Source organism: Phalacrocorax aristotelis, chromosome 10 (genome assembly GCF_949628215.1).
Source record: "Phalacrocorax aristotelis chromosome 10, bGulAri2.1, whole genome shotgun sequence".
Classification (NCBI taxonomy): domain Eukaryota; kingdom Metazoa; phylum Chordata; class Aves; order Suliformes; family Phalacrocoracidae; genus Phalacrocorax; species Phalacrocorax aristotelis.
The window spans coordinates 3,038,715-3,051,183 of record NC_134285.1 but is presented as its reverse complement, the minus strand read 5'-3'; the positions used below and the strand labels follow the sequence as shown (position 1 = coordinate 3,051,183).

Sequence of the window (12,469 nt, the reverse complement as noted above, 5' to 3'; positions counted from 1 at the left end):
GGTTCTAGCATCCCCAGAGCCCAGCCCAAGCCTGGACTGTGCTCTACACTGCCTGATACATGGCCACAGGACTCGGGGGGGACTCCGGGGTCTGACCGGCTTCCCTGGGGCTGACTTCACCACTCTTGAAACCAGGACTTTGAGTTTTACAGCCAAAGAGTACTCTAATTCCCTAAGATGATGGCAGGAGAGGACTCATTTGGTACCTTCTCCTCTGGTACCTTCTCATCAAAGCACCTGGACCTCCAGCTCAGGCTCAACAGATCTCTGCAGTTCTCAAATCCCCAATGTGACAAGTCAGGCAAACTCAAAACTTTCAGCTCAAAGCCCAGACCTGGTGCTTGCAGCAGAGACAGCCACAGAGGCGAGTCTCAGACAGTAACCTGCAACACTAAAACTACACAACAAACTCCCAGTCCTGCAACAACCCAGTGTTATCTTCAGAACATCCCTTGCTCTTTCTCAATTCCCTTCAAACAAGGCAGACCAAGGCTCTTTGATCTGTATGAGCCACTCCAGTGACATGCTTTTCTAAACTACAACTGGTCATCCACAAAAACTTGCTCCAGGGCCAGGGGGAACTGTGAAACTCAGCAAAACCTGATTTCTTCACCACCCTGGAAGCAAGAGCCCACCACAACACTGGCAGCAGGAGCTTCCTGACCACAAACACCTTTTGGCAGCGGGCAGGGTGGGAAGGCTCAGCACACACTGCAGCTTGTGGGCCAGTGTAATTAGGATTCTACCCAGAGCAAAGCTGGACTTGCAGAGGGAGATGGACCATCTGGAGGGATGATTGTGTAATTAGCAGCTATAGCTGCACAAGCTCCTTTCCTGGGAGCAGTTTTGTGTTTAGATGCAGACGCACACATGCCCGTGCCAAAAACACTGACCATGGAAAAAGTGCTCAGACAAAAGGGCTGATGCATCAGCGCGATGCTCCGCTCCCACCTCACAGCCGAGCTCCCCTGCGAGTTGCCTCTCCCACCATGGCACAATACACACAACATTCAGCACCACGCGTGACTCTGCAGCTGTCTGCCCTCTCAGCTGCAGGACTGACACATGTTGATTATTCCAGATTTGTCATCTTCATTTCAGTCCCCAGAGCTGATCTCTGATCTCCTGATATACCCACCCAGCTGGGCAGGCTGGACAGGAACACAGCTAGCCACAGAGCAACGTGCCAGTCAATTCAGCTAGAGCCCACCTATCCAGTTTTGCTGGAAGGGGGGGATGCAGCCAGGCTGGGGACCTACAGGACTAATACCCTTCCCATGCAATGCTTCTCCATTCACTACACATCCCAACTGCAAAGGCCCTTGACGAGCCACGTACGCAGATTTGAGAGGCTGCATGTTTCCCATGAGTCCCTGCTTAAGAAGCCTTGGGCTGAAGGAGAAATACTGCCTGCAGACACAGCGCCCTGGGCTGTGATCTAATAAGCTGCGTAGAAAAGATCTGGGCACAAACCCTCTGGAGAACCAAAAGAACGGCACACTTTGGTGGCTGTGGGAGGAAAATAAAACCAGGAAAACAAAGCCCAGCTTGACTGCAAAGGGTAGATGAAGCTTGATTTGGTTCTGCTGCTGCCTAACTGATTTTATCCTCCCTTTTCTCTGCCTTGCTCATTTTTGCAATTGTCCCCAAAATAATTTACAAACTAAAAGAAAGTCCTCCCTATGACAGGCCCAAATCGGTCACATGGAGACCAATTTCTGCCCAGCCCTGTTCCACGTCTGCCCTGGGCACAGAGACACCACGAGCACCCGTCCGGCTGGGATGGACCTGCACCCGCATGACGCTCTGCCACCAGCGAGTACAGCGGGGAAGGGACATGAAAACTGACAGCAAGCCCTGCAAATTGCAGTCCTTTTTCTAGTTCCTCTGCTTTATGACCCTGCTGGCAAAGCCAAAAAGGGGAAAGAAGGAAGGATAGCAAGAATGAGAAACAACAGTGTTGCAAGAGTGAGGGAACCCCCAATATCCACAAAATGAATGTATTAGCTCTGCCAAGACCATCTACCTCCCCATGCAGGAAAGGTCAATCTGACTTCGTTGTTACTTGCCAGCAGGCATAGTCCAAATAACCTATTAATGGTAATGAATCCGCTAATCACAAGACCCTTGTGCTCTGGGGAAAAAGACATGAGAAACTAAGCCCCAGAATGGATCTTGTTATCACATTAGAAAGGATTAACACCCCTTTCTCGGCCAGCTGCCCAGTGCACATCTTTCTCTGGCCTTGCAGCAGCTTTGCAATGTATTTTCCTTTCTCTGTCCCTGGACATGTTCACATGCAGGAAGGACAGCGGGGGGCAGGAAAGTCCATTCTCTCCCATGTCAAAGGAGGCTGAACAATTATTCTCTGCTCCATCTTCCCCCTGGCTCAGTCCTCACAGCCCAACCATCCCCTGCAGGACATCATCCACAACCTCTGGAGTATGGGGTGTCTGTATGCTCAGCACAATCCTGCTTCAGGTTCCCAAGGAGCAGAGGAGGAAAGGGAAAATGTGGTGGAAACTCAGCACCAAGCAGGATCTGTTCCCTCCAAGCAGAGGCTGCTCTCTGGAGGAAATCCTGCTGACAACCCAACGTTACAGCACAGAGCGATGCCAGGGGGAGCAATTAAGCAGAACTCAGAAGAACCTTTCAGACAAACGCAGAGCTGTCTGCCTTGGCCGTCCGTGCCTTCTCGCAGCTCTACAAAAACCAAGGAGCCAAAGGCGGTACAATGCCAAGCAGGTACGGAGTTAATTAAGACTGAAGTGCTCACATTATAACTGTCCTGCAACATTAGATAAATACAAAGCACTTCACAGCTACCTCCTCTCTCCAGCTTCCAATGCACTGAGTTCCTTGAAAGGCTCCACAAAGGGGAAAACGCTCCCCTGCATAACAACACACACGCAACAACCCAGGCAAGCTGGGGGTGACCTGATTCCTTTATTTACAGTGACAGTAGCTCACGATGGCAGGAGGGAGCCAGAGGGGCTGTGTGGGGAGACACGCATCCTGGAGATCTGACAGATAAACTGCTGGCTTTGCTTGCCCTTCCCACACATGCATACCGAGCCTTCCTCTCTCAGACCAGACCAACCAAAAAGCCCTTGTGAAATTCCCCCTCCAGCTCCCACTGTCAGGGATATCCTGTACTTGCTCACATAGCGGTGGGGCCCAATCTGGCACTGCTCTTCAATGCCAGGGGAAGCACAGCCCGGCCAGCGAGCTCCCTGGGGGGTTGAAGATGTGTCCGAGCCACCAGAGACCTCTGAAGCACCACTCTAGTTTCCACAGCTGGCTGGGGAGTGACAGCTTCTCACATGTCCTGAACAGCAGTGACCCACTCCAGTCTATTGCTTGCCAACTTGCTACTGCAACAGCCCAGTAACTGCCTGTAATTCCTTCAAAGTCACTACTAAAAGACAGTCCTTAATAAAATGACCTCCTTCCAGCATGATTTTGCATTGCAATGGTGCAATTTTCAGAGAGAGAAATAGAAAGCAGGTATTTCCAGTGCACCTCAAAGAAGTCCCCAAACTTTTATCAGAATATACTATATTTAAAAATAGTTTCTTTATTTGAAGCAGCCAGCTTTCAAGGGGGATTTAAAAGAAAAGTTTCCATAGGAAGAAGAATGATGGCAAAATCAAAGTCACTTCTTCCAACTGATGCTTGCTGTAAAGCTGAATGCCAGGAAGCTGCTGGCAGCAAGTGTGCAAAGAAGCATGCAGCACATAAGAAACTATATTTGAAGGACCAGTCTCTGAGCTCACTTACACCTGCTTTACTCCAGAAAACCTTTGGGGCTATGAGCCTTCCTTGCCTGGCACCCTGGATTGTGCTCAGGTGCTCACCCTCGCTTTAAAGCGGTTCTGTTTTCATCTGAGAGGGTTTGGCACCACCACCAAGGTGAGTCCTGCCAATAACTCAGGTCTTCCCCTTTACAGGGCTATAAGGAAAATCTAGATCAGGACCATCATCTGCTCAGCCCCAGTCCAGGTGCACAGCACCCCTGACCATCCTCTGGTCCCTCCCAGCCTGCTGGCTAACATTATTTTAGGCTGAGGAGAACAATAATGGGATTTAGTGGGACTTGGCAGACAAAACTAAATGACCAGAATCTCATTCACCCGTTCCCACAGAGCTCTATTCTGTTTACTTCTAACCAAAACCAGAGCTTAACTTTAATCCTGCATCCCCTGTGTCAAGGCTTTGTCGTTGCTTTTGTTCTCTTTGGCAGCTCTCCCTGGAAGGGGACAGACGGTCAGGGCTCGCCAGCACCAATGCTGAGCACAGCAGCTCAGCGCGGGGATGGAGCATGAGGCCAGAGTGATGGGCCCTCTCCAGTCCAACCCTGGGCTTGGCTTTTGCCTGTGTCTCCATACTGCCTCGCAGACAGGTGGCATCGTGCTGCTGGTCACACAATCCCAGACTGGCGGGGGTTGGAAGGGCCCTCTGGAGCTCACCCCGTCCCACCCCCTGCTGGAGCAGGCACCCCAGAGCAGGGGCACAGGGCCGCGTCCAGGCGGGGGGTGAATGTCTCCAGGGAAGGGACCCCACAGCCTCTCTGGGCAGCCTGTGCCCCTGCTCTGGCACCCGCACAGGGAAGGGGTTTGTCCTCATGTTCAGGGGGAACTTCCCGTGTTCCAGCTTGTGCCCGTTGCCCCTTGGCCTGGTGTTGGGCACCGCTGAAAAGAGCCCGGCCCCATCCCCCTGAAACCCGCCCTTCAGATATTTATAGGCATTGATGAGATCCCCCCTCAGCCTTCTCTTCTCCAGGCTGAAGAAGCCCAGGACTCTCAGCCTTTCCTCCCAAGGGAGATGCTCCAGCCCCTGATCCCCTTGGCAGCTCTGCGCTGGATTTGCTCAAGCAACTCCCTGCCCTTCTTGAACTGGGGGGCCCAGAACTGGATGCAGCCTTGCAGCTGCGGCCTCACTGGGGCAGAGCAGAGGGGGAGGAGAACCTCCCTCGCCCTGCTGGCCACACTCCTTTTCATGCAGCCAGCCCAGGACACCGTTGGCCTTCTTGGCCACAAAAGCAAGGTCATTTGGGCCCAGTGCTCTATGTTGTAGCCCTTCTTCACAACAGCAGAACAACATAACCCTGAAGCGCTTTCCCTGTTACTGCCACACCAAAACCACTCTGTATCTTTTCCCCATATACAACTTACTGTTGGGGTATTAAAGACCACTGCAAGGGTGAACCATAACCCAGTGCCTGGAACTATGGATTCAGGAGAGTCAATCAGGCGTAACAGAAAATACGAGAAAAGTTTGATCTGGATTCCCCAAAAGTTTCACACCAAGCTCCAACCAACTTGGGACAGCTTCTAGCTGGAAGTGGAGGGATGGCTCATTGCAGCCAGGATTCTCAGGTCTAAAGCTAACCCAACAAAACACAGACCAAGACAGTAGCTTCAGTCTGAGTGATGGTACCAGGGCAACCCACATTTGTTACACTCATACTGGCACCAGCAGAGCTGGAGCAGCCCTGTCCTGCACAAGAGCTGCCCCATGGGCATGCCAGAAGCCTCCTTTCTCCAGATTTCTCTGGAATGTTACGCCTTTGTTCATGGTATCCCTGAGGACATGGCGTCAAGCAAGAGGACTTGGGCACAGGCAATGGATAGCTCACAGGCATCCGAATTCACCGCTACCTGCTGCTGGGGACACACACCCAGGAACCAGGGCAGAGCTGCAGTGAAGCGGGAAGGAGATGATCTTTCACAAAACTCCAGCCTCTCCAAACACAGGTCCTGAGGCACAGGGAGCCTGATTTTGCCTTCAGTGACCGGGACCAAGACCCTGATAAAAAAATCCTGCGATGCCTTCGATGCTGCTAATGGCCCTTACATAACAGTCTGCTTTCTCCAGGCTGCCTGATATCTCTACTTAGCAAGCATTCCCCCTGTGGTTAATTTTAAAAGCTCCACTTTGCAGGAAATCACACAGCATTTTAGAAACCTGGTCAAAGAGATGAGAGAGACTCACCAAAGCTAATTACAGCTCTGCGCTCCTTGTGCTCAAGGCATTGCCTGTACATGGTGCCTGCCCCGTGCAACAGGGCTATCTGAGCACAGCTTTAACACCACTCTTTGGGCTTTGAAATGACATTTCAGGGTTACCCTGAGTGACAAAGGGTCTTGGTAACCAGCAAATACCTGCCATGGGTGCCGAAGAGAGCTCACGCAGTTGGAGCATCAAGACGCAGGAGCAGAAGCATACACACATAGCAGACTCATCAATTTTCTGCCTTTCAGCATCTCTGATGGGATGAGTAAGCACCATCAGAGATGGTCTGCCACACAGAGAAAGGCTCAGAGAGCTGAAAGCCACAGGACTAATCAGCAAGAGGCAGGAACAGGATCTGGGGTAGAGCTAAGGGATAATCTCTGCTTGTCTTCCAGGCACAATACGAGTTGTAGACAGCAGATGATTACAAACAGATATAATTACAGGCTCTATCTTCTCTTACAGAACTACAGTTACCCGCATTAGCTGGTCTCAGGCATTTCCTCACCTCTGAGCCACTGACATCTCCAGCAGTCTCTGACACAAGCCCTTCGGAAGGCTTTTCCCAGGCAGACCTCCCTTTTCTGCAGGAGCTTGCAGGCTGCATTTGGTTTTGATCTGTTGTGCTGATGGGTTTTAAGGTGTGTCCTTACATTGCACCTCTGAAGGGGCAAGTACAGAGCAGCCCAAGCTCAGTATCATGCAGAGGGATTACCGGGGAGCTGCCAGAGCAGGACTGTCCCATGGCAGGGGAATGAGCCAGAAGCCAAGGGTCATACCAGTGCCAGCAGCACCCGCACAGGCAGAGTCTGAACACCGCAGGGGTGGCAGCAGGGTCCATTCAAATCCCCAGACATGGCAAGTGATGAATCAGATCCAGGATCCATCCAGGGAACTCAGGCAGGAGCCAAAGAAACCAGGAACAAAGAGCAGGAGACAAGCATGCCAACAGCACAGCTCAAACAAAGAATGTGAGCCACAGGCTGAGCTTAAATAGAGCTCCTGGGTCATGGGCAGGGTGTGGGTGTGGGTCCTAGGTGAGGCTCATTAGGGTAATTAAGGCCTATTAGCACCCTCAGCACCTGGCAGGGATGCTGGTCCAGGCAACTGCCTAGCTTGGAAGAACCAAAACTAAAGTTTGCATCAAGAAGAGCAGGGGATCAAATGTGCTGCCATCCCTGATGCCTGTGCCAGGCTGAGAGTGGTGTACAAACATCTTTAGTGCCTTTCACAGTGAGCTTCTTACCTTAATACACCTACAAAGATTGATTTGTGTGTTTCAGCAGCATCTCCGTGGTGCTGTCTGTACCAGTGTGCGGAACTTCTCATCAACCCCCTGCCAGGTGGTGTGGTGTGCTAGGTGACCTCCCGGACCTGTACAGTTTTGGGAACTGGCAATTTTAGGAGAGCTGTAGTGCTTTGGTTTGTTCTAAATCTTCAAATTCCCAGAGTCAGGAATCTCAGCTTCCTTGGACAGAGATAATCCAAACACTGACATCCTTGTCCTTCAGCTACAGAGGAAAACTATGAGAAAGCCACTCCAAACCCTCAGTAGCTTGCTGACAAGTGGGGCTTTTCATTAAAAAAAGTACCTAGCCAGACTCAGAGTCCTGAAGCCAACAACCTTGTGAATCAAGATGACAGCCCTGTTAAGAGCTGCCATTGCAGCTGTGTGGCACGGCCACGTCGCACTCTCATCCACATGCTGCTGGATCGGGCCCTGGCTGCACCCGGGCTGGAAGCTAACCCTGCTGACCGCTGAGTTTTCTCTGGCAGGGGAGAGGGAGAAAGGAATGAAAGGTGGAGATTTTTTTGCTGTACTTACATTGCAAAATTCCTGTCTAGAAAACACCTGTTTCTCAGCAGCCCTGCCCAGAGCTGCACACCGACAATCCCAAAGATGAAGAAGACAAAGAAGCACAAGAGGAGGACGTTGCCTAACATAGGCAGAGTATCTAACAGCAGGGTGACGAGTATTCGCATACCTGTGGGGAGAAGGAGAAAACAGGTTAGAGGAGCCCCTTGACGGGGAGAGCGCGAATACCACACGCATCCCAGCTCCTCTCAGGCTTGGTCATGCAGCAGCACATCCTGGGCAGAGGAATTGGGATGTTTATGCTTTCCCCTAAATCTTAAGGAAGGTAAGAGTACAAAAGTCTTGGCAGCACTTGGGAGCAAACAGCGTCTCTCCAAAGGGTGGGCTTAAGAGTGGGATTTTAAGATGCTTTCAGTAACACAGCACTCAACAACACACAAACATGGGCAAAGCGGCAAGACGGTCTTTCCTGGAGAAACGCCCCTGCAAACCATCAGCCTCCCAACAAATTGTCAAAATATGTATTTATAAACATATTGAACATCTCTCCTGAGTCACACAAATTGTTCCACTAAACAATACGGAGCCTTGTGTAGGATGAGAGCTGCGGCTACCCTCTGGGTCTCCTCCATGGACAACTCCTCTTCCATGGAGGACTCCTCACCTTGCTCGCCACCACTGGCAGCTGAGAGCTATTCGTGCTCCGAAGCTTGCAGGACTGCCAAGCAGGGGAGGCAAAAGAGGTTTTGAGAGGCGGAAAACAGGATGCAAGTGTTTCTTCCTCTAACGAAATCTCTCAGCTCTGCTCCCTTCCCTTCCTCCTGCACAGGCTGCTGGGACACCTTCCCAGCCGGTCCCGCACCCCTCTGCCAGGCTCCCTATGACCCTGTGTGCAGAGCAAGGGCTCCCCCAGCACCTTCGCTGCCAGGGAAAGGCTGATTTCTGTGCAAGATCTTCCATCCTAAATAAGAAGATTGAGGAATGAGTCAACCTTGCAGAGCCTCAGCTAACCCTTGCATCTCCGTCCAGCATGCTCCCAGCATCGCTGCCCAGGGGAGACTGGGCAAGGAGGCAGGGACTGGGCTGGCACCTGGGAGCTGCCCTATCTCACTCATCAGGGCACCTTCAAACTCAAGGATAAAACAGGAATAAAAAGGCAATAAAGACTTGCAGCTCAGCAGTTCAAGAGAGGTTAAATGAACCTCTGAGACACTGACCAGCCATCGTTTCAACAGATGATAACTGATGAGAGGAGAATTAATGAAAAAAGGAAGAGACAAAGGCAAATGTTAAATTATAGAAAAGAATAAAACCAGAAACCGAGCCTCGGGAGCCTGGCACTCAACGGAGAGTAGGGCTCAAGGTTATGACATGGTGGAAATCAATGCGGTTGCTGGGTAAGGTGACACTGCCGCCTTTGGAGGCATTTTATCCCACTAAAATGCTGCTCTGCAAACACCTTTTCTTGCTTGCCTGCGTGGAGCTTTTTCTCCCTCCCTTTCCCCTTAGCAGGAAGCTGCTCCCCATTAGTCATCCCATTTGAACAGAGAGCGGCATTTACACTGACGCAGTCTCTCCTCCCCTACCCATTTCCATGTTGGCTTCTTCTCTCAGCCAGCTCCCAAGTCACGCCTGATGCCTTTCCTGCTAATTCAGCGACGATGCTGGGCTGCAGCCTGGCATCTGTAGACCCCAGGGATGGGTGCTGGGAGGAGCTGAGTCCGCAGGAGAGCAGTGCCTGTCCAGCCTGGCACCTCCCAGGCCATGGCAGGCAGCGCTAACAGGAGCTGGAGCCCAGTGACGCCGCTTTACCCGCCTCCCCGTGTCACTCTGCCAGTGGAAAAGCAACCCAGCCAAGCAGGGCCGGAACCGATATTACCTTGTCAGCACAGCGCGAGTGGATAAACCACCACGGCCAAGAAGTCTATGCTAATAAATAATTACATGTGAGTAATAACCTCTGCATCCCAGGGCAAAAGACTTTCAAGGTCTCCATGCCCAGCTGCGTCTTGGCTCCAGCGTGGCTCCCCGCTGCTGGCGCTGGCAGCGGATGCCTCTCCGGAGGAGCTGCGATCCTGGTGCCTAGCCCCGTGCCAGCCCCGCCGGCTGCCCTCCAAACCCTGTCCCCGTGCCACCCCGGCGCCAACGCCACCCCGCAGGGAAGGGACACAGCGCTGGCAGCCAGGCTGCGTCGGCGAGCGCCACGGGCGGTATGGGATGCCGGCCAGCATCCCCGCCATCCCCCGTAACCGCAACGCCGGTGCCAGCCGCGGGGACAGCACTGGCCTCCGCTCCATGCTCAGGGGGAAACCCCGAGCTGGAGGCAAATGGGGGTTTGATTTTGTAACGCTTATTCCCAACACCTGCTGGCATCGTAAGCCCCCCAGAAGCACATCCCACAGCCCTGCCTTTCAGACGTTCCTTGCAAATCTATCTTTGGAAAAGCAGAAAAGACTCAATTCCCACTGGAAAGAGGATGCTGGGCTTTTCTCCTCCCCCCGCCCCCCCCCATATCCTCGCTCTTTTTTTTCCAAAAATGGTTAAAATTTATCTCCCTGTGCCAGACAACTTTTTTTCCGCTCAGCTTCTTTTGGTATTTTGGGTTGTTCAGTGGCACCATTCTTGAGATTGAATCCATCTGTTCGCTATCCGCTAAGGGTGCCCTGGGCTCTCAGCAGCGTGGCAAGTGCACCATGAGAAAAGAGCAAGAGCATCGGTTAGGCTGAAATGAGGATCAGGATTTCTTTTAGTTCCCATTCCATGTGATGCCTGGTTTAAAGCACATAGTAGAAAAATAAAAATAAAGCAGTGAAATGGATTTGAAAAAACAGTGGCCACTACTAAAACAAACCCTTAACTACAGCCCTTGCCAAACATATAAATCGCAGGAATTATATTTTTCCAGTCGTTTTCAAGGAATAATTTCTAATAGAGATGATGTTTTTATTGGCTGGGAATTCTCCTTTCTTTTCTTAACAAATAAAATAAAAATGACATAATCTTGTGGGTAAATTTATTGTGCCTGGAAGTGAAGAGCTAACAGCACTGGCTGGAACCCAGGAAAGTGCCCAGGCATCAGAGGGATAAATAGCCAGGCTATTTCTCATGGGTCCCTGCTTTCCCCTGAGCCTGCAACTGAACACCAAGCTCGTCTCTTCCGACCCAGCCATAATTTGTATTTGCTCGACGTCCTTTTGCGACTGCCACTGAGCTGAAACCCCTGCCGCTGCCAGCGGTGCGGTGGCCGGGGGAGTGTCGCTGCCCCGGCACTGGGGATGGCACGGACGGGGCTGAGCGGGACCTGCTGCTGTGCTGCTGGCTGGGATGCGGTGGATGTCCGAGGTAAACCCCTGGCTGAGCTGTAGCATCCCCATGGATGAAAGACTAGAAATGTAACTCTGTTATTACTGGAAGCTGCAAAAATACAACAAAATAGAGGGTTGTCGCCATCCGTTCTCCACAGACCCTGGATTATGTTAGCCTGAAACAGTAAAAGTACCGATATTAACGGTGGATGGAGTTAGTGTCTCATAAACAAATACAGTCTGTGATTATCTGCCCTTCAGGAACTGAGATATTTCTAAGAATACTAATCCTGCCCTGGCACTTGTTCAAGACACTGGTAGTGTTGTAAGACCAGCTTAGGTGCTCATCAAGCTGAGTAACTCAACTCCAAACAGGGATTCAGCTCTTCGGATTTAATCTCACATACTATTAACAAAAAAATCGAATATTTTCTACTGCCTATTGAAAAAAAAAAAAAAAATCAAAGTGCCAAGTGTAACAGAACACAGCCTGAATGCCTTATTTCAAAGCTTCAATATCAGACTCCTAAGAAAGAAAAGCACAAGCTGGACCCAGATCAAAATTTCCCCTAGACCTGGAGGCTTTTGGATCCCTGGGCCTTGGTTTAATAGGCATGTAAATCCTCAAATTCCCCCAGCTTCTGCTTTCAGCCTAGCTGAATCCCAGCTTGAGACTCCCACTGTTTCGAGGGAGAGCTACGAAGGGCTTCACGGGTACAAGTGACTCCAGAGTGAGACTGGTCCTCATCGCAGTCTGAGACCTCAGCAGGGCTCCGAGCCGAGCACGTGCCAGCATCCCTCTCCTCCTCCCCGTCCCAGCGAGGCCATGGACCACCGTGCTCAAAACCCCAGAGGAAAACTTTGCGCTCTGCTTTCGAGCAGCTCCGAAACCCTGGTAACAAAACCTCATTAGGAAAACAAAGCTTCAGAGGGATTCAATGGTCCCTTTTAGCCTGTTGTTTCTTTTTTGGTCTTGTTTTTAACTTCTAATGATGTCACAATTGAATTTACAGAATTTTAGCGCTTTTTTAAGAAAAATCCTGAAGAATTTGAGCTCAGAGAGAAACTTCAAAGACTCCTGTGCGTAAATATCCATCTGTTCGCTTGCATGTTCATCTGAGGTGCTGGAACCGAAACCCTTCTGGGGGAGTTTGTTTTGCTGTCCCTAGATGTGCCGACACGATGGGCAATTAATCCAGGCAGGATGTTCAGCAAAGCCTGGCGGGGCTGCGTCATTCAAACGCGCTTTTAGAGAGAAGAGGAAATGCACTTTTTTTTTTTTTTTTTGCAAGGAACCTCTGTGATTTCCATGCAATGCCGTTGCATCTTGAAT

General features: G+C 51.1%; 1 protein-coding gene across 3 annotated transcripts in view; it reads right to left on the bottom strand.

Annotated features, from left to right (window-relative positions):
- Positions 1 to 12,469, bottom strand: part of CACNA1H (calcium voltage-gated channel subunit alpha1 H) — a 127,314-nt gene that overhangs the window by 105,410 nt on the left and 9,435 nt on the right. For all 3 annotated transcript variants that reach the window (XM_075104703.1, XM_075104704.1, XM_075104705.1), the window contains exon 4: positions 7,841 to 8,000. In XM_075104703.1, coding sequence (XP_074960804.1) covers positions 7,841 to 8,000 — 160 coding nt within the window. The remainder of the gene's footprint in view (positions 1 to 7,840; positions 8,001 to 12,469) is intronic.